Source organism: Epargyreus clarus, unplaced genomic scaffold, assembly GCF_041222505.1.
Source record: "Epargyreus clarus isolate Ecla_fem2 unplaced genomic scaffold, WU_Ecla_fem_2.2 ptg000001l, whole genome shotgun sequence".
Classification (NCBI taxonomy): domain Eukaryota; kingdom Metazoa; phylum Arthropoda; class Insecta; order Lepidoptera; family Hesperiidae; genus Epargyreus; species Epargyreus clarus.
Window position 1 is genome coordinate 9,892,087 of NW_027332209.1, and position 23,817 is coordinate 9,915,903.

The 23,817-nt window shown below is 34.0% G+C and overlaps 1 protein-coding gene across 3 annotated transcripts in view; it reads left to right on the forward strand.

Annotated features, from left to right (window-relative positions):
- The window catches only part of spri (Src homology 2 domain-containing protein sprint), a 316,675-nt gene that overhangs the window by 90,200 nt on the left and 202,658 nt on the right, over positions 1-23,817 (forward strand). The window contains exons 1-2 of one of the 3 annotated variants that reach the window (XM_073076360.1): positions 14,195-14,346; positions 19,154-19,450. The exons of 1 other annotated variant lie outside the window; for it this stretch is intronic. In XM_073076360.1, coding sequence (XP_072932461.1) covers positions 19,293-19,450 — 158 coding nt within the window. In that variant the 5' untranslated portion in view covers positions 14,195-14,346; positions 19,154-19,292. Of the gene's footprint in view, positions 1-14,194; positions 14,347-15,009; positions 15,071-19,153; positions 19,451-23,817 lie in introns of those variants that run through there. One more of the 3 variants, XM_073076437.1, reaches the window with a different exon arrangement.

Below are 23,817 nucleotides of genomic sequence, written 5' to 3' on the forward strand. Positions count from 1 at the left end.
TATAATTTTGCAACTCTTATAGTGAGTACTACCGCTCGCTACCCATAAACATCTTTAATTAATCTTAAAGGCTAGCTATAAATTACGTATTACGTAAGTCGAGAACTAAGTTGGAATTATTTGTGTACCTATGTGTGTCTACCATCACATCCCCTTTTACCATAGAATATTTTAGCATTGTTGTTATAAGATAAGGTAAGTTGTGATAAGATTTTATTTTATCACCGATCATTACTGTATTGCTCGTTATAAAAATACCTATTATCGTTGATTCGAGTTCGAACCTAGAAACTAGAGCTTTATATAAATAGTTCTATATTACCAACTTTAGATTACTAGTTAGCAAGAACGCGGTAAGGGCGGAACTGAAGGTAACTGAGTCGGCAAATAATAGTGTTTTCTCAAATGAGAACGTATCTGGATCATGTTACAGCTGATTGTAGTAATCTTTCGTAGGATTGCGACAATTTTATACGTTAGCGGATCTTCTAAGATATTTTAATTATGGAAGAGAAAACAAAACATACTTTAAACGTTACCTATTTACATTGTAAGGGGGTATTTTGTTATTATAACTATTTAGATAAGTCAAGCTTTAAACTTTAGAAATAAAAACATTATTTCATTCATTACATCATTGTTTTATGCAGAACTGCCTTATGAACTGAGGTATATCAGTAAATCTGTTCAAAGTAGAAAAGACTGCCTAATTACACTATAGAAAATAATTGCATTGTATGAAATGGAACTAACTATTAAATTTGTAAATGGTTGTGACTTATAAAAAATCGTATACACTTTTTTAATCAATCATTGTAATCTGTAACTTTTTTCAAGAAAATGTTTATAAAAGTAAAATTGCCATTGTTTTTCATCAGGTATCTTTACAAAACGATCGAGTCGTCTAAATAAAACTGCGCCAAACATTCGACGCCGCAAGTTCATTATTCACATAATTTCGTCATAATCTCAAGAATCCAGCGTTTAAATTTAGTTCATACCGAGATATTACGCGCAGAAGTAATGCGGTGGCTAGACTGTAGACATAACTTTGGATTATATATTGCATTTCTGTATTCACAGCGTTCTGAAGGTACCTATCACCTCGTTCTATATATTATTTCGTCATTTCATAAAAATAAACGTGAATTATTTGGCTTCCTTTATGAGTTTACGAAATATAAACGTAAGTATGACATAACAACGCTTATAAATTAAAATATATAGGTAGTAATTAATTATAATTAATAAAATATAAGTAAGTAAGTACCTAAAGTTAAATCCCATCAAATATGGAATCGTAGTTATGACCGTTTTTATGTTACAAGATTTGGGCGTCCACTCATTGCCTCTACTATTCTGGCATTCTAAGGTCTTCACTACATTATAATGAACCTTAGAAAATAGTAGGTTACTTCCCCATCCGAAATTTTTTGTCATATATGTGTAACTGAAAAGCTTAGTAGAGGTGCCTCAATAAGGTTGGTTATTAATAATTATGGATTGCAGCTATTACTAAGCATAATGCAAATGTAGTTAATGTAGACGAAATACCATTAAACCTAATATGGTATAGGTAAAGACATACTAATAAAGCACTGTTTGTCGATTGTCATCCAACGGTGTGTTGGAACATCAATCAGCGTAATCTGATAGATTAGCGAACACTTGCCGGCCTGTAACGGCGTGTAACTGGTATTGAACGAGAAATCGCAAATGTAGAGCCATATACGTTAACACGATGTGGTTAAATATATTTATTCCTTTACATTTATCCGTGGAAATATCGTTAGTAACGTAAAGTAACTGAAAAAAAAAGTTACACAATATCAAATCATTAACTAGTTAATAATCATAAAAACAAGTAATAATTATTATGTGAAGAACAGTGAAGGATAGTATATTTAATTTCACATTCTCACTTGAGAAGTCTGGGTTTCAATATATGCGAATAGTTTGAAGATTTGTTCGCAATATAATTCGACGAGCTTTGGAATTGCATTAACTAGCTAGCTCATTTAGAAATTGTTCTTAAACAAGTTCTCAGAGGTTTGTCTACGAATCCGCACTTTGTCTGGACGATGAAATAAACTCTTTTCATTTTGAGACTGTCTCAGACCCTGCCCAGCAGTGGGACTACAATAAGTTCATGTTGATGTTGAATATCTATAAAATTTTGTTACCATAAAATATGTCACTTTTCTTCGGCATTTCAAGCTACACGAAGTTTCATTTCAAGAAGCGTATCCTAGAATATTCGAAGGATTCAGAAGCATGTTTCATTCCGAAGGTCCATATTTACGCCGGCTGCAGGGCCGTAAGGTTAAGCTTTATTCCTTATTCATACTGTACGGGCCCAGGGCTGTCCCGGTCCCCAGAGGTGGACCTGATATCCGGACGTAAATCTCTAGTTTTATGTTTGCGTATTTTCGTACACAATACTTGTACTTGGATAGAAATAAGACAATGTGGGTAGCTATACAAAGGGAAGCGGAGAGAGATTTTAGGGCAAATATTCCGTTTAGTTGCAATACTTTAGGTTTCGGTTTGATGTACATTTACCTATGTATGTATATCATGTATATGTATATTTTGAATTTATATTATTACAATCAATGTTTTGTTTCAACATATCAAAATTTTCGTATCCATTGAGAATTGGTAGAGATCGTTAATGTACGATGTACCATAGATAATAGGTACAAGTACAATAAAACGTAAATAAAAATAAAAACAACGTGTTTAAAAATTGTATAAGAATGTAGAAAATTCTAAACTATGATTTATTGGAATCAGATACAATTAAAGATGTTCATGATTCTCTTGTAATATTATTTTGGGTTTATAAAAACATTTGTTCAGAACTTATAAAATCTACGCACTTTCTTTATATCAATTACATTTAGTGATATAGAGTACAACATTGTCATCCATGGGTGTTCTAATCTAAGCTCAGTCTGAACCCACACATCCATCAAAATGTCTACACAGATCGCGGCGGTAATTAGTCACGTTAGCGCACAAGCGAAATGACCTTTGGTTAGATTTGCGAGTGTTTGCTTAAGCCCGTTTGTAGTTTAGACTGCAATGTAAATAGTTTGTAGCTGACATTGTGCTTTCAAGTTCTCATTAAAACTGTATTTAATTACAATTAATCTATTGTAATACATCTGGAGTCAATAAATAATTGGCGATTGGAATAATTGATTAAAGTTTACGGAATACTTAAGAAAAAACTCACGTGACTAAATATATTAAGAAAAATATTATATTTTTATGGAAAATGTGATATTTATTTCAATGTATACAATTACCATTCTCCATTTTAGCCTCAGCGTCGTTAATGAATATTCATTTAAATGGTGATCACCACAAGATTATTTATAACATTTAATTTCTATTGATAATATAATAATTAACTTTTTCCAATATATTGGAAGTAACTTAAACATACTTAAGTTATTTTACATTCGTCGAACAAAATGGCATATGTAGAGTACAACATTGTCATCCATGGATGTTCTAATCTAAGCTCGGTCTGAACCCACACATCCATCAAAATGTCTACACAGATCGCGGCGGTAATTAGTCACGTTAGCGCACAAGCGAAATAACCTTTGGTTAGATTTGCGAGTGTTTGCTTAAGTCCGTTTGTAGTTTAGACAGCAATGTAGTTTGTAGCTTACATTGTGTTTTAAGTTCCCAATAAAACTGTATTTAATTACAATTCATCTATTGAAATACGTCTGGATTAAATAAATAATTGGCGATTGGAATAATTGATTAAAGTTTACGGGATACTTAAGGGAAAGCTCACGTACCTAAATATTTTAAGAAAAATTTGATAGTTTTTATAGAAAATGTGACATTTATTTCAATGTATACATTCTACATTTTAGTATCAACGTAGTTAAACGATACATATTTATATGGTGATCCCCACAAGATTATTTATAACCTTCATTTCTAGTAATAACTAAATAGCTCATTTTAATAAGTGTTCTGTAAACAACTTAAGCATACTTAAGTTGTTTCCAATTTCTCGAGCAAACTGACATATATAGAGTTCAACATTGTCATCCGTGGATGTTCTAATCTAAGCTCGGTCTGAACCCACACATCCATCAAAATGTCTACACAGATCGCGGCGGTAATTAGTCACGTTAGCGCACAAGCGAAGTGACCTTTGGTTAGATTTGCGAGTGTTTGCTTAAGTCCGTTTGTAGTTTAGACTGTAGTTTGTAGCTTACAATGTGCAATCAAGTTCCCATTAGAACTTAATTTAATTACATTTAAGCTAATGAAATTGATTAATTGAGTTAAGTAAATGTCGATGTGGTTGGATTAATTTTAAATAAATACTTGTAATTGTAAGCGATGCTTTATATATTTAGGGAATATTCATTTTCCCAAATATCTCAAGATATGTGACAAAAATTTAAAGTAAAACGTGATGTACTGCTGTGTAAAGTTTAGCCTCAGCATTGTAATATGGAATACATAAACTCGGCATAAAAATATGTAAAACATCAAATATATGATTCATATATATAAAATGAAATACTATTTCTTTATTATTATTATTATATTTAATTTGATTTTTAATAAAATATTGGATTACAAATACTAGAGTGTTATCATATTTACTGTTATAGAAATATAATCTATTCTAGATTTAGACTGTGCATCAATCAAACGTCTACACCAATTGTGGTAATAATTAATAACTTTTGCGTAGAATCAAAATGACTTATTAGTACAATGCATTATCATGCTTGGACCATATTATAATATATTTTTTCTACACATGTTATTCATGTGTATAGATTGTTTTTTACTTTCGATACTAAGTATTTAATCAAATCCGTTAGACTTATTGAAACGACATATTTTAACAAGGGTTGTCTAAAGAATGTACCTAATGTTAAAGTAAAATCGTAACACGATGACAATACGATGTGTTGTCCGTACAACATTGTATTATTACAATATGCCTGCTTTATTTAATCACTAGTTTTTGCCCGCGGCTTCGCCCGCGTTTAAAAAAAAAAATATAACATTCTAACATACATAAAACTGTAAATTCCTACCTTCAACTTTGCTAAAGATTATTACTTGATGAAATGCATAGTTTACGATTTAATCCTTACTAATATCGATTCAAATAATCGATGTTTTGGGTCCAAGAGATCGATTCTCCGATTAATCGATCTTAGATCGCCATCCCTAGTTCCCCTGGGATTTCCAGGATAAAACTGTCCTATGTCCTTTCTCGGGTCTCAGGCTATCTTTGTACAAAATTTCATTAAAATCGGTTCAGTGGTTTAGGCGTGAAGAAGAGACAACCAGACAGACAGACAGACAGACAGAGTTACTTTCGGATTTATAATATTAAGTAAGGATTTTTATCGGTTCGAAACTTTTAATACTGATTGAATTTCAGACAATGCACGGAATAAACTAAAGTATGTTATTTAGATTTATGAAAAATCCTAAAGAATATTTAATAAAAAGCTTACGAGTACCAAGAAAGAATAATTGAAAAATTCATCCCCTAAGGGGTTAATAGGGATGAAAGCGTATGAATATAAAAGGTTATTTGTACAAAGTTGAGTTATTTGTTTCGTTTAGCAATAACTCTCCCGCAATGTTAGTTCAGTGTTTCCTCCGCAATAATTAATTGCGAACATGTTTGTCTTTATGACTATACAAACAGGAGTCAGCGTTTTGGTGGGGTTTTCAATGGATATTGTTGGAAGGGTTTATGAAATAAGTCCCTGTGAAGTTATTGAATTAAAATAATACTTACAATTAGTTTTACTTTAAATTTGCTATTTTGGCTTTTATTGAAATGAAAATTTAAACATCCAACTTGATTTTTTGGAAATTATGAGTTTGTTCAATTATTGCGGAAAAACTTAAAAGTTTATTAATCTACATTTGGTCAGATTTGTGAATTATGACATATAACTTTCTAATTTTGAAAAACCTAGGTAACCAGACATTCATCCTTATGCTAGTTATTTCTATTTTAGAAATGAAAAATCCTCTTTGTCTGAAAATTCTGATAAAATCAGTTTAAGCATTTCTAAAGTTGGCAACATACACAGAACTGATGGTGAAGAACCCTTGTGGTTGGATTCCGGCGGCACCACCGCCACACCTATTTCTATACACACATATATCTATACCTAATAACAGACTTTTCCGAGGCATTCGAGCTTAGTCCTCAGGGGTAGCGGCGCATCTGTGGCCAACCTCAGGTAGGAATATCTAATCCTATCTGGGCTTAATTACAGATGTCCATGGGTGGCAGTAGCCACTTACCATCAGGTGGACTGCATGCTCGTCTGCTACCCCAATGTTATAAAAAAATCTGCCAGAGTACTGTCGAGCTTCAAAGTTTTACCTATAAGGTTTTGTTATACTTGCCGTTATGCATATCCGTGTTATCCGCGACACAGGGAGTTATAATTTACACCCAAACATTAAACTTAATACCTCTGCATTCAAAATATCGATAAGCAAGTGGAACTAAGCGCTCAGCTCCATTAGCGTTGAAAATATTAATTTATCACATAACCGTTCATGTGTGCTTCCCCGTTCTGTGAAACAATGGTGATTCAACGACTGTACGATATGGTGGCATTTATTACGTATTTTGTACAAAAGGGACGGGATATAATCATTATCGTGTGGTCTGATGGCTGGTGTAAATTATATTGAGGTGATACTGTGGGTCCGTATATGATGACGATGCGTAGCTACTCACAGCTACTACATATCTACCCACAGTATATAATGGTTATAACAAGTATTTATAATAGACATAATAACATAGTTAAATGGCACAGATCGAAACTAGTGGGCAACAGTTGCGGTTGCTTCAGTATTACCATGCTCAGTCAGCATTATAATGGTTGCGTATGGTTCGATTTGTTCAATACAAATTAAAAATATAAACTAATATACAAACGTTGTTCATACCCATAATTGGCACTCGAGTCTTATTATTATTAGTACTAGTGTACTTCTAAGTACTATATAATGTATTGTGTGTGTTGCTGTTGGCATGTAAATAAATAAATAAATAAATAAATAAACATCAAAATATTTGCAAATTTCCTCCTCCTTAATATTTTAGTGTTTACCTGACTACAATCGTTTTTCAGTAGGTAATTTGCAAAAAAAATAACTCTATTTATAACTCAAATTTTTTCTCATTTCACTCATTTTTTTTTATTTATACGCAATTTTGAATGTTTTACACGCTATTTCTAGATATCACTATGGGCCTTAATAAGAGCTAGCGTGAGTTGTAATTCGGTTACTACGATTTTTACGAAGAAAAACCTTGTTATCTTTTGAACTAGTGATTATAAGAATGCACACACATACAATTTTAGCCATTCTTAAATTATTGCAGTGATTTGCAACATTTATTAAGTTTTGAACTATGGATCTACATAGACTCTAGCGTCTAGATATTCTTAAATGAATGTAATAATTTGCGACATTTAATATTTATTTATTTATTTATTTATTTATTTATTTTACCACGCCAACAGCTTAACAAACAAAACTTATAAACTATAATATTATACGTATACAACTTTTCTATGTATGTAAGCCAATTATAGGCGTGTACAATTTACACATGTGACATGTTATTGCTTATTTTAACGGTTAAAAAATATCGAACACAATGCAATATACTAAGAAATATTATGAGGTAAATTAATGAACATAAAAAACATAAATACAAAGACATTAAATTTTACATTAATAATTTGGTTAGCTTCTTTTTAAAGCCTAGGCTTGTATCATGAAATATATCAATGTCTCTGACTGATGCACATGCTTGGTTGTATTCTGCACAAATTCTTGGTAGTGTTGAATTTTTGAAAAGGTTAGTTTTACTTGATGGGATATGAAATATTTTAGTGAGAGGTTGCCGTGGATAATGGAAATACAAATGTATAGGGGTATAATTAACATAATTATTAATTCGATTGCAACAACCGACATCTGAACGGATGTCGTCAGAGATCAACAGAGTGACTCAAAGTCGAAGTATGCGTTGCAGCTTTCATAATGAACTTTGAATTGCTCTGTTGTTATCTTTGTTTATCTTAGTAATGCCGGTTACCTAGTGTGGGTATTAGGTAGGTTTTCAATAACTTCATATTTATTGAATTAAAAAGTCATTTTATTACACCTACAGTCAGTCAGTCAGTACACTAATATAAGGCAAATACGTTGAAAGGAAATGAGGTATTTTATTTGAGTATCGCGTTTCGTTCCATGTACGTACTATATCTATTTGTTTCGGTGGAAGGGTCGAATTCAATATGAGGCAACTACCTTAGGAGTAGCAACTCATTTGTGATCGGCTTCAGGTAGAGTCCCCGTTCTATATACTCGTAGTTGGTTCGCATGTCCATGGGCAGTGACTATTTAAATCAGGTGGACTGCATAGTCGTATGCTTCTTCAATCGTATAAAAAATTGATTGCATACTCCTTTACTACTTTACCTTCATATATAATTATAGTTTAAAAACTAAAAACCACGCTAAAATTGCACAAGGAAAATCATTATTCTGGTTAGTGACGATCCTTATGAGGTGATTGGGATATATTTTTTTAAATGTGTATTGTCATCGATTCTTTATAAGTATTAAATTTTTAATTAATCAGACCGTTTAAAGTGGGTAAAAATCGAGTTCAAAGATTCCGTTACACACATACATACAGGTCAAGCTAATAAAAGCGTGGTAAAAATATATTGCTAGTCTATGACAAAATATATAACTAAACAGCTAGTGGGTACTCCATCTAATATAAGTGCGTTCATCATTAACTCTTGATAAAAAAACACACATGCAGGGGTCCGCTGACTCACGTAGGTATAGTTTATTAATATCCTTGAGATACCTTAGCGGTCAATTTCTCGACATCAGTATAAAGTAACTGTGCCGGCAAGTACAAAGTCCTATCGTAAATATGTATGACTTCATCGCTAAATACGTAAACAATTTTTTAAACGATTGATTTGAATATGGGGTCCTAATTACCGGCTTAAAATGGTTGAAGCTGTTTAAACTGAGAATGTATGTACTTACTTAATTATTAACATTTGTCGTACTATAAAATGTATAAACAATGCTTCTGGTCAAAATTCCTTCGTCTTTCTTGGTCGAAATTCCAAAAAATGTATAGTCGACTTGCGGAATAAACATATAGGTTAAATTGAAGATCATGGTACAATATTTGCATTAGGAAACCATTCATAAGTAAATAATGTACTATATTTTTATGTGTTACAAAGGGAGTGGAGGAATTCCTATAAAATGTACTTACTGCATTAACACTTACCACCAATTCCAAATACTGCTTGATACAAGTTGATGACAATTTTTTTGCCTGGATATGTCCTGCCTCTGAGTGGTGATATGACAAGTTACTTTTTAATCCCTTATGTTTAAAAATACAGTTATGCGCAGGTGGATGCAAGTGAACAATCTGTTTATCGATTTTGGTATCAAAAGCCGCAGCGTCCAATTATTTGAATCCGCATTTTCATAAATAATAATAGCATTATTATGCGGTTCAGAACTGCCCAGAGCAAATATTTACCAAAAATATTAATTCAGCAGCCTTCCATTTGCGGTTTTCCTCTCATAATATGAAGTTACTATATAATATATAATTATATAATATAAGTTATAGTACTTTTAGAAAATACGTAACATTTGTCCTTTTTTATTGTTTAACCTAACGATTAAGCAGACGTGCTACCTGATGGAAAGTAGTCAACGCCGCCTATGGACATTTGCAACACCAGAGAAGTCGTCAATGCATCGCCGGCTTTGAAGAAGAGCTCTTTTTGCATCTTTTTTGAAGAGCCCCCCTCATAGCCTCAGCAGGAGCTTCATAATGCCTTAGGAGGAAGCTCATTCCACATCTTACACGTGGCAAGAACGACCGTGCAAACCGAAGCGTGGAGGACCGCCACGAGTCCAGCTGATGTGGATGGAACTTCATCCTTCGGCCTTATTATTAACAATTAGTAGCTTAATTTACAATTAATCTGTAACGACTAATAGTGTCGTTGATATAAATAATATACTTGATATTAAAGTTACGTGTTTTACAAATAACCACCACAACCATTTTTAGCGTGGAGCAGTTCTGCGTGTCGTCCTCTCAGTAAGGCTGTGGATGCCGGTTGACTTACATACATAGTCTTCAGATTTTGCAACGCACACTCTTCAGGTGATAGCCTAGGGGTTAAGAAACTCGGCCCCTGATCGAGGGGTCCAAGATTTAAATCCCAGGTACGCACCTTTGATTTTCCAATGTTATGTGCGTATTAGAAATTAATTATCACCTTCTTAAAAGGTGAAGGAAAACATTGTGACGAAACGTGCATACGTGAGAAATCTTTAAAAAACTTAGTTTTCATAAGGTATGTGAAGTCTACCAATAAGCACTTGGGCAGCGCGGTGGACTATGACCAAATCCTTCTTATTCTGTGAGGAGACCCGTGCCCAGCTGTGGGACAGTAATGGGTTGATGACGATTCTTCAGGCACAATTATCTTATATATGTATAAAATTCTCGTGTCACAATATTAGTTACCGTACCCCTCCGACACGGCTTTACGGATTTTCACCAAATTTTAGATGCATATTCAGTAGGTCTGAGAATCGGCTACTATCTATTTTTGATACCCCTACATGATAAGGATTGTTTAACCTTAACATTTTTTTATTTATATGGCAACAACATTTGCCGGGTCAGCTAGTTTCTATATGAAATTGGTCACAGATTTCCAAGGCCTCAAGTGACTATATTATAAGTTGCATGTAAGCTCGTCTGCTACTCCAATCATTTGTACATATATTCTAGTATACGGTTAGCATAATTTTGAAACTATGAGTCCAGCCATTAATGAAAGCTGTTTATTTCCATCCTTATTCGACGCCTGTAATGAACCCCGGCCATGAATACATATTGGTGCATTAGTGTACGTACCAATGATACTGCATAATTAATAACAACACCGTTCTTAACTCTACCGTAGAGACGCGTTTTACATGCCTACGAATATATAGAAGAGATATTATGTTTTGTTACTTTTTAGGGTTCCGTACCCAAAGGGTAAAAACGGAACCCTATTACTAAGACTTCGCTGTTTGTCCGTCTGTCACAGGGCTCTACCGCTTAAACCGTAATAGATAGACACTTGAAATTTTGACGGAGGAGGCATAACGGTGGCAGCTATAACAACAAATACTAAAAATAAAATAAAGTTGAATATTAAAGGGATACCATCCATACAACAAACCGGATTTTTCGATCTAACTGTTAAACTTTACTAGGAAGACGGTTGAATTTTTTATAATACGTTTACTACTATAACTGGTATTATAATAAATACAAATAAGAACCATAGAACATATTTTAATATACTTATTTTAATTTTATTATACTTTGATTACGTATAATCGTCGGTTCATTGTCACCCCAACGCCATCTATTGTTGTTTCATATGACTAAGTATTGTTGAAAATCATAAAATGAATTAAAATAATGAACATTTGGTAGTACGGAAGCCTCCATGTGCGAGTTCGACTCGTACTTGGCGAATTATTATATGTAGAGTAGGAGTCAGTTACGCATTAGGTGGTGTGTTGTGTGCATGTATGAGTTAGTCAAATAATAAGGCGTGTAGTTATGCGTGTACTATATCTAAAAATCATTAATACAACGAATGTATATAAATGTTAAATGTCATTGATCTTTTAATTCAATACAAATACAACCCAAACGACTGTACGATACTTTAATTGATGGGGCATCAATTAAAGTGAAGCATGGTGAAATTGTCACCTGAATTGTGATCTGAATGATGACAGATATCTGAATAAAGTTATAATTTTATTCTGGATCTGGGTGCTTGTGTATACGCCTTTATACTCGTATGTGTTTATGGCATCCACACACAGGATAAAATCGTGGTGGAGGTATTTTCAATTGCTATTCAAAACTAACCGGCATGTCTGCATAGTTGATAAGTCTGTGGCATTCTTAATTAATTTAGCATCAGGAGCGCGAAATCGCTAAAACGACGTAATTGGTCGAGGATCGCGCATCCATCCCGCTCTACACGCCACTGAATCTATTAGTGTTTAAAAGCTTTATCTTTCATACGTTGTTTTTATGTAAATTTAAATTTCTATTACACTTGTGCTTGACAAAATATCTTATATATGAAACTCGTGTCACAATGTTAGTTACCGTACTTCTCCGAAACGGCTTTACCGATTTTCACCAAATTTAAATGCATGTTCAGTAGGTCTGAGAATTGGCTACTATCTATTTTTCATACCCCTTAGTGATAAGGGTTGTTCACCCTTAACATTTTTTTATTTATATGGCAACACAACGTTTGCCGGGTCAGCTAGTATGATATATATATTACTAAATATTTACTTCGGAGAGAAGGAAACAATGATAAATAATCTCCCCATGTACACGACATATGCAAGACGGTCAAATATGTTGTAACCTTTAATAATATACTACGAATAGATAACCTCTTTCTTTTGGTGTCGATCGAAATGCAAATAAAAAAATAATAGATTTAGTACTAACAGCAATTATATTTAAAGTAATGTTATGTAATTGACAAATTAGTAGCGCTTTTTTGGACTATACCAATATGTTTTATTAGATAATATGATACAATTGTAAATAAAACAGGATTATATGTATAGATGGCAGCACATATATCCAGAAAAAAATACAACTAAAATTTTCTAAAAAATAACGAGCATATAGTACAAATTTTTAACTTAACAAAGTCAGTATATACCTATGTAAATTTTGTACATAATTTGTTTTATATTTATAGTTAATTTTATTATTTTTAATTTTCTGTAAATGTAATTATAATTGTAAATATTTTTCAGTAAATAAATGACAGTTTTGTAAAATAAAGTATAAAATACAAAGTTGACAGTTCTAAAGGTAGCATCGCTGAGATCATACAGTAACGGTAGTTCACCCTATATTGTGAATTAATTGATGGTAATTCATGTTACTGTAAAATAAAACCTTCGTCTTAAGACGACCAAATTAAGAAACGAAATCATTTAACGATGCCCTCAATTAAGTCAAGGCGGTCGTTAAAGGTATAAATTAATTTGTAATTCTTGTCCTGTTGGATTACAACTTTCTCAACATCGCCATATAATTTTTGACAGATGGAGAAAGCAAAAAGATGTTTACAAGAAATTATTGACAAATATACATGTACCTTTTATTAAATTAATTATAGGTATATTAAGCGCTTTTGAATAGACATCATCCATTCAACAATGTTCATTGAGCAAAGAAAAAAATATCAAATAGAAGTCCCGGACAACGGTTTGACCAATTTTAAATACAATTACGACAAATTCATAAACGAGTAACATACCTACTAACAGGATGAGTGCTATAAATAAAGTCTACTTCCATCCTAACTTTAGCGACCTATTCAATGTAATGACCAGCTCGTTCCAAGTAACCTTTTTGCAATACGACTCACGGCTCCTATAAAAGGTTATGTCCAGATAACTTTATTTCACATAATGCGTACCCATCCCTTTGAAAAGGAAAGTTGTATAACATTTTTTGAGATCGCTTTCCTTTTAAGGCTACTAAAAGGAGTTTTTATTGCAAAAACGGACGGGACAGAGCGTCCGTGCCATCGCTGCATCAAAGGGTTTAGCCGGCTTCGTGGAAGCTAGCGTTTTTTATCTTTTGTACCCTTTTAAATAGAAGATTAAAATAATCGTTGAAATGTCAAGTATAATTCCTTTGAAAGTTATAATATGGCGAATTTACGCCTAGGTATCTAAGAATTGCTCATAGAAATGAGTTTGAAATGTTAATTTTGTCTAGAGAAAACTAAACTTATTCATACGTGAAACTGAAGGCGTAATGCGTGTGCGTTGTTTACATTGCGCAAATTACATAACATCTCAAAGCATCGAGGGCAAAAAGGTCGACCACCTCTCGGTATTCGAAACAATTAATAAAGATCACGTCGCATGCTCCGGTGCCAGCAAAAAGAAGTCCAAAATCGCATCCCGTGTTGCGAAGTTCCAAGTTCAAATTAAAGCCGTCCTGCAGGGCGCAGCGTTTCGAGCCAGTGCGCCGGCGCCGACGAATCCGATCGGACGAGGATAGCGCGCGCGTGCGATTGCGAAATACCGCAAATATTGTGCGCATCGTGAAGTGTATGTGCGGATTCTTTGCACAAGTGTTCCGGAACCGTCCTCAATATTTTTGCGGTATTCTAAAACGAGAGTTAAATAAAATTCAGTTTCATAATTCCCTGTGCAAATTCGTGATTGTGCACTATTACTGGACTCTTAGAATTAAATTGCTCTGTGCGCTGTGCTTCAGGATTCGTTAATTGGAGTTCACTGACTTCTCTCATATTTATTTCAGTTAATTTTCGTATGTTTGCTCACAAATTGTGCCACTTGGTAGGAGGCCGATCGAGAATTTATGACAAAATCATTATGATTCACGTTAACTTCCACTAAACTTGTCAAACTATTGATGATCTAATCGACACCTACTGCTTTATTGTTATTACGATTTTAGCCGTTTGTGATAAATTGGCAAACTGGTAATTTGTATTAATGTAAACACGCCTTAGTTTGGAACATTCATCAGTGGAATTATTGCTGCATAATTTTAGTTGTTTAGCTTTCAAGTCGCAGTTCAACAATGCAACACTAAGATGAAGTGGGCAATTGTTTGCGATTTTACTTTTTACATTGTTCTTACAAGTCTTACGTGTTTACGAGTTTAAAGCTCTTGGCTCTTTGCCATGCGAGACTCAAATGACCCTTTTTATTCGAATGTATTTGGCATTTAATGATCATTGTTTCTATTAATCAATTATGCATAAGCAACCGCAAGGTTTCTCCCTACAGAGAAAATATTTGCAGCTTACGACAACAATGTGACCTTTCTTGGAACAAACACTTCAGAGGAATAATAATGGTATTAACATCTGTTATTTTAACTAGACTAAATAAGTTGACATAAATAAACATCGTGTAGGTGGGTACGAAGGTATTTATTTATCGTTAAGTCGTCACTCCTATACCATCGTCCCACAGCGGATTCTACTGCGTTTTATTTCGCTCAGGTGTTTTGTGCGAATCGTCAGCATTTTTCCAGTTCGCGTTGCACGTCTGCATATGCGCATATTTTTTATTTTTACGTATCTTTCTCGTGTGAGGTGGGAGTTCTACGTTTTTACGTACTCATGAAATAATAAAATTATCGGGCTCCATCTAGTTGAGAATCACGCTGAAATTACTAAATGGAATGGACATAACATGGCATTGTGATAATTAGATTGCAAAATAAAAAATTTAATAAGCATAAAGCTTTATTTTAACCGCCTTCACAAAAAATCTAATTTCTCACTTCGACTGTATTTTCTCTTTGCATAAATATTATTAAACGTTCTGTTGCGTAGGTAAGCGTATCAGATGATTCTTTCAAAGAGTTTGTTGAACTATTAAGTTGAACTAAGTATGTACATTAATTGCTGGTCAAAGTTAAATAAAATAATTGAAGAATTCTAATCTTAAAATTTGTTCATCAATTTTGATTCACGTCAAAGCTAGTATGAGTATAGTATACTGTCGTATTAACCGTCCTTAGTCCTTAGTTATCTTTAACATACTGGTTCGAATGACATATCGACATTCCACAAGTCAATGTGTAGTTTAAGAGCATTCTTCATGTAAGTAGTTATCTTGTAACTGAACTTCATAGTTCTGTGGAATGTAGCTAACAAAAATAGCTTGTTTGACCTGTCAGTTGAAATGTCACCATGTAATTGATGTCGCCATATCGAGACAACAAAATAATGGGACGGAACACACCGCACCATATTAGAACTAACAGACGGTTTCTGTAATTTTGCCTGGAAGTCGCGGCCTATAGAAATATCAAAGGATTTAAAAGATCTGTTTGATCAAAACTTACGTTTAGAAGACAAAATTAAAAGAAATGTTGGATAAGAAGGTACAATTGATTAATAGCATAGTCCAATAATTGTAAACAAAATGATCCATGAATGAAAACTTTGTTATCTGTTACAGACAAATCTTTGATAAAATTTGATATTTAGGACGACTTAACTCGAGCATTCAATTATATATTTTTTCGCAAATAAATATAGGTATTATCGTACGTATGCAATAGACGAAAGTATACGAACACCCTTCATCATATATGAAAGTTTAGAACTGATGTCTAAATTGACATTCAAATAACTGCCTGACCGGGAATGGAATCTGAAACCTTTTGCAAGACACAAAAATTTCAAGTGACAAAATTTCCGACAGAACATAAAATATAGACCTGAGCTCGGATAACAGATGATCACTTCGATATCAACACCGTAGTTTTGTAAATTATAATCCAGTTGAAGAGATCATGTTTCGCAATTATCTCATATCAGAGATAAAGCAAACCGTAACCGGTAAACGCTTGGCTACAGTGGCGTTAGGATTTTATGGGCTTAGTTTCCAAGCTTGGTGAATTGACCGCGTTCTCCTAAAAGCTTTAGTTAAAACATTTTGTTACGGTGTATTATGATATGCTATATAAGAATCCGGTCTATACAGTTTGATACATCGTGAGGAAACCTATACACCTACGAGTAAGAGTTATTTAAAGAAAAGTTCCCATAGGTGTATCAATTTAAATTTGGCAGTGCTGTGGACTATAGCCTAAATCCCTTGTACTCTTATCAGTGCCCAGCAGTAATATAGTAATGAATTGAGGATGATGATGAGGGTTATCCCTTGCTGCATAAAGGGTCCCTTTTAAAAGAAATAAAACCGTGACCTTACTGCGATTTTTTCCAGTCCTAACAATATGCCTAGTTGATATTTAGTGTACAAATTACTTAAAAAACAGAGTTGCCTGTGAATATTGATATTCGAACCATAAGAGGTGTAATTCTCAGGATCATTAAAAATCAATATCAGATCCAATTTACGAAACTATAATTGAAAATAAGCACATCCACGCACCATAAAACTGATTGCAATCGAATAAGTGTTAGGTTTATTCAAAACAGCTCGAACGTTGGCTAATAGCACCGAAACTTGAAAGTTAGTTTCTCAAGAGCTAATAAAATTATACAAAGCTCCTATTACCCTTGAGCTATTATTGAGCTAGGCTATTTCTATCGGTATTGCAATGGTGCTGGTCAATGACACGGGCGGTTTTGTCTTCAGTAATTGCAGACCCTTAACAATTGCCGGTCGCAACGGACCGATGACTTGGTTAGTACTTACTGCGACTAATTTATGGACTTTCGTTTGGACCAAGGCTAGGTCCGCTTGAACGTCCGGTCATTAATATTGGAGGATATTATGTTATTATGTTGCAATTTATCGGGTCTAGGTTTATGTTTGCGTTCTAAGAGAATTTGTATGAGTACAAGTCAATTATTTCGCTTAACATAATAAGTTTTGTAGTAAGTATTAAATTTAATGGGGAAGTTTAGCGTGTTGCATCTTTTATTAATTTATAGAAAAAATCATATACATAGAAAAAATAGAGCTCTTCGAAATTATTTGTGAAAAAAATAGTAAATAAAGTACTGAGTTTTAATAATTTTAACTATGCTGAAATCGCATTCTGTAGTCATAACCCCACAGTAGGATTCTCGATATTGTGGGTGCTACTCACACACAGATCAATAAAGAAATACACAAAAGAAAAATAAATTCCACAGGTATCTCCAATATTAGACCAACAAAACTTATAAAAACTGAGTAAAGTTTTGACAATGTACAAGCAAATATGTGAGCTTAAATGTCTCGTAACAACTTTAGTCTAATTTACATCTGTAATGTTTCAGAACCCAATAAATAAACCTATTTCAATCTTCGACATCTTTAATGAGTTTAAATGCTCTCGAATACAGTATGGATATTGTCCCCTTTTATGGTTTCCTCATTTAGCCAATTAGTTCACCGCATACAATATTCATTTCAATGAATATTTATGTGTGGTCACTAGGGGTCTGTAAATGAATTATAGGCCTTAGTTATTATATGCAGAGCTTTTAAGATAAAATTTAGTTTATTTTACGCAAATGAAATCTTAAATTCTACATTGACTATTACGTTATTGAACGGTGGGTAGTTGTCTTTTACGACTGACTTTGCCTAGTTATAATTATTTTGTGGTTTAATTTTCATTCTGTATAACTGACATAATTGTAACAATTGGCAATGACAGTCCTTTTAGGATCGCTAGTAACCAATTACTGTTTCGCTGCTGGGTACGGGTCTTCTTTAAGAATAAGAGAGAAATGTTTAGAACATAGTCTAACATACTGATCAAGTTTGGATTCCGAATTCCGATGGTTTGTCACTTTTTAAGATCATAAAGAAATAATTACCTTAGGTATTAAAACATTTCGGAATTTAAAACGATTATTTTTATTTTATTCCATAAGTGAAGGGTCGATGTCCTAACAAGGAACGTGGGTTCTGGTTTTAATAAATGACCAACAAACAGGGTTGTTCCACTCGGATGCGCGGACATGAGCCAAGTTGGCGTGTGGGAGGCATAATTCACGATATCCCGTTGTATAATGATGGCTGACCACCACCGCATGACGGCACGGCTGACGGCCACTGACGGCCAGTCTCGTGGGTACGCTACTGTAAACCAGTAATATGGTAGCACATATTAATAATAGTTTTTATGCAATTTAATCCAGTTGTCAGTCATTGAACTTTACGAAGCAGTTCTATAAACTCCTGAGTTACCTTCCGTGTTATGATATTTTTTATTATTTTAAAGGTTTGTAATTTAATTACAAAATCAATTTTCGCAACTTTTTTAAAATTCCTATTCGTTAAATATTACTTTGGTACATTGCCATTTTCCAAATTAATTAGTTACGATTACCAATTTACATAAATACAAAAATATGAGCAGAGTTGTAAACCCATTTTATCTGGCATAACTGTTTGCTTACTTCCCAAGTGTCATCTATTACGCGTGTCTAATCCAAAGAAACGTATTTTAAATCGATTCCAGTTAGAAACGTGAAAACCAGTGAGCTATCGAGAACGACCCATAAATACCGTGTAATCAATTTCTTGACACGCGAATGTGTTCGTGTGTATAAAGAGATTGAAACGAATCTGAGTTGACGTGTGTGTGATAGTGATGGACGATGTTGATCACGAAGTATACGGCGATTCTGTTGGAGAGTGCGAGGACTTCGGAGGCGAGGAATACGGTCTCAAGGATGAGATCGGGGAGCGACTGGTCGTCATCTATGGACAGCGCGCCAAGCAACCGGCCGAGGAGACGACGACATTTTGCTTACAGGTATGGTTTTCGATGACAACAGTGACAACGATTACTATTGTTTTCATAAGCTTTGTGTCTGTATGCATGAACTATAAATTTTTCCGAACGTTCTACTAGGTACCACTTTGATACCTTATCGTCTCAGTTATCGAAGAAAATATTTTATTTCTTGTATTAATACCTAAAGTTTACTTAATTTTAAAACCACCGGCGCTTCCAAATACGCCGTTTGGTTCAGGAAATCTAAAAACGAATAATATATCTACTTAAGAGTACAAAAGTTGCTTACATCACTTTATTGCAGTAATGTGGTGCTTGCATATTTATTTTATAATAAATTAAATTATAATTATTATATTACTTTGTGAAGTACACAGCCCCAATGATCTTACAGGAACTAAAATCTAATTTAACAATACAATGGCATGCAATACAACACAATTTGTTTTCGTCTTCCCGTTTACTTTTTACCCGGTCTATTTCCGTTTTCTATTTGTCCTGTCCAAGAGTGGATTGATTATTTTTTCTCGTTACCCGCTTCATGCATTCGGAAGGAAAGCTTTCACAGTTTAGTTTAGTTGTTGTTATAATGGATATAAATGTTTACGGTAGGTTTTAGTTTAATGTTTATATATTTTATGTTATTTTGGGCCTGTTTCCGTTTGTTTGTTGTTTTTAATTTTATTTTACTTACTACTTAGATTAAAAAGAAAGGGTGGATTTTGAATGATTAATACATATAGTTACACTGAATTTAAAAACACTTACATTAGTAGATAGCCTATTGACCTTAACATCCAATTCTAAAATTTCCATTGTAGAATACTATACTATAATAAATCATACCTTATCATAAATTCTAAATCGATTAAACACAAGATACAAAAAGTGTGCTTATTAGATTGTGAGATTCTGCTATATCTAAGAGATATTGTCTAAGATTGACCCGATTTTTTATAACTGCATTTAGCTATCTATTATTGGATTCAATTAAAGATACGTCTTATACTTTGGAGTGATATTTTGGAATCTTCTGTTCCCACTTTACACTTAGCCGTTCTTTACGTATCTAATCCTATAAACCTACACGTATTTAAATCCATATTGAACTATACCGAATACAAGACATTGAAATCTATTGTCTTCACTTCAGATTTGAGTAGATCAAAACAACGGGCATTAGGTATTCATCGAATGCACCGCAGCGGCATTAAAGGGTAGTAAATAGAGTCGGGCGTATTACGAGAATTGCATTTTTATTAGCCTCAATTGCATTGGGCCGCTCGGATTGGCACGAGACGGCTCGGCTTTGTCAGTGGCATTTAGTCTTTTTGTTAAGGCAAGTTGAATTTGTATCTCAAAGTTTAAACGATTTTAAAGTTTGAGAACTTTGGACTGGAACCAGATGGCGGGTGTGTTTGGATAGACATAAATCCAAAAATACGCAATATGCTAATGTTTATCAATAATGTCTTCATTGCTGAAGTATATTAATAAAAAACAAGTCATATACGTTTTAAAAGAGTTATTGGATGAATATGGTGAGAAATTATAAAACATGACTTTAAAACAGCTAAAAAATACCTACCTAGTTATTCGGTACCAACTTGTTCAGTACAATTACACTTATAAAAGGAATTAATTGAATGCAGCACCGCAACGTCATTAAATCGTAGTAGATAAAGACGGTGGCATTACGAGAATTGCATTGGGCCGCTCGGATTGGCACGAGACGGCTGGGCTTTGTCAGAAGCATGCAAGTTTTTTTGTCAAGGCCAGTTAAATTTGTATCCTTCATTCAAAACTTTAAATTGAAATCAGATCACAGTTCTTCTCTGTGTTAGTATAGATTTAAGAAAAAAATACGCAATATCTAAGATCATTGTTTACATAGGATTTAAAAGAGTCAAGTGACAGTGGTACAACAAAGGTCTAAAACACTGTATGTAAAACTAGGTAGAGAATTGCTTTTTACTTTTGCATGCTTGTTATACGAGCTTTGTTAATATTCACTTATAAAATTTACATATTAAAAGTTTCCTTTAAACAGTTTTTAAACAAAATTTGAAGCTTTTTGATGCTAGTTATAATGTTATTTAATCTTTTAGAATTCTGTTATTTTCGTCCACCTTGTAACCTTGATAATGTCAAATACTTTTAACAATAACATGAGATAAACTAATTTAAAACCAGCACAAAAGAATTGTTAAGAAAGCGCATTCACTGACTTCTTCGCAACACGAAATAAATTGGTGACATCCGTACCCATTTAGATGGTTCCATTCATCTAAATTTAGTCTAATATATCGTTGACAGTTTTTACAATCAATTGATATTCTGATGTTTTTATTTTGTAATATTGAAGTATGACCGAGCATACAGTCCACCTGATGGTAAGTGGCTACTGTTACCCACGGGCATCTGTCAATCCTAGATAAGATTAGATTTCAACCTGAGGTTGGCCACAGATCATTATTATCCCTGAGGACAAAGTTAGAACGCTTCAGATAAGACTGTCTCCCTTACCACTTCAAAGTATTCACAGAAGCGCTTAATACTGCTGTTATAAGGCAGACATAGGTGTAGCGATGGAGTCAAGCTCCAACGGGTTCTATCACCTTCAAACAATATGTGAAAGTTACAATATGAGTAAATTGATTCAAATTCTACGAATGAAGACGCTAATGGAACTCCTCATAAAAGGACCAAAAGGAACATTAAAATTGCATGCATTGGCGACTCCTCTATGCTGCAAAGGTCCATAGATGATGATATTGTTTTTTTATTTTCCAACCCGCAGTTGAAAAGTAAAATGAACATATTAAATATATAGACATAAATCTTAATATTAAAAATAAAAGTACTTCAACACATTTTGTGATTAATTCTCAATGAGCAATTAATACGAAGAAAAATTGTAGTATGTACTCATAGCTACTATACGTGGGTGTTTAAGCTTCCAAGTTTTCGATTTCAATGCTATTCGTGCTGATGACATACCATAGTATTTAATATTACTTCCTTTATGACCTTTTATGGCACGACGGGATTATGCGCGTGGTCGATAAGAATAACAATATTGTTTTTCTCTACGCCTATTAACGGCCGTAGCAGACATGCTACTTATAGAATCGGCGATTTGCGTTTTAGCGACTGCATTTTTGCTGAATTGCTTTTTTTGTATTTTTTTCAAAAGTAGTTTTCTGGTAGAGACCCTTTGTGGTTCGACTGAGGCACCACCACCCTTACCCCTATTTTGGACTAATAACAAGAATGTTAAACACTGCTGTATTTTGGTTTAATGGGAGTGGTAAGGGAAAAATACATAATCCGACGCCTTTCAACTTAGAGGTCCATGGGCGGCAGTAGCCACATACCATCAGGTGGACTGCAACCACTTTAATAATATAAAAAAATAGCTGCTACTGGATACGTATGAGTTGTAGCGTTTGTAAGTTGAATCTAACCACCGTCGCTCTCACGGCACCGGGTACCTTTTGAAGGTTTCCCCCTCGTAAACAAAAACAATGTTGAATCTAACTTTCGAAAAGTAGCTAAGTCGTCGTTGTCGATGCTTTAAGGCTGTTTGTCCACTGCACCGTCACCGAGCCGATACCGGGAACGACATTAATCGGGCCGATTTTAACTATGTCGTGACGGCGATAGTTTGTCCACTGCGACCGATATCGGCGGTTTATTTTGTTCCAGTTGTCACTTGTGTGACGGGAGTGTATGGACAAGTTCCAATGTGTTTTACATTGCCGGCACATCGGCCCGTCAAAAACTCGGTGCCGATCTAGCGTTCCGTTCTATTCGGAATATCGGCGGCCGGGATGACGGTGCTCGGGTGACGGACGTGCGGTGGACAAGCGACTATAGTAAATGTATGTACGCTACTTCGGCGCCGTCATTAATTATCGGTATCGGCTCGGTGTCGGTGGTTGGTGGACAAACAGCGTAGTGCAGCATGTCTGCCGGCGCCCTAAGATATCGCCTATCACGTGACTGTTACTAGTTTCTACTTGCATAGCTTCAATTTACATGAATTTGCACTATTTATGATTTAATGCGTGATTCCGATTACAAAGACTCTCATCTATGGAAAGAGTTAGTATCTGATTTCTTTAAGCTGACAGTTTTATCTCATTTGTTGACTCAGTAAACAATAATGATATTACTGACTATTCTCAAATAATATAGGTATGTGTTCTTCTTATTCCAATGAAGCCACACCTATTTACTGTCACACGAAAACTACTGGATAGATATTGATGGATATGACTTCCTAAATGAATTTACGCATGGTATGACGTAACTCAACTATCTAGCGAATTACAAAATAAACTGAGTTTAGTAAATACTTGTTCAGTAGTTTGTATTATTTA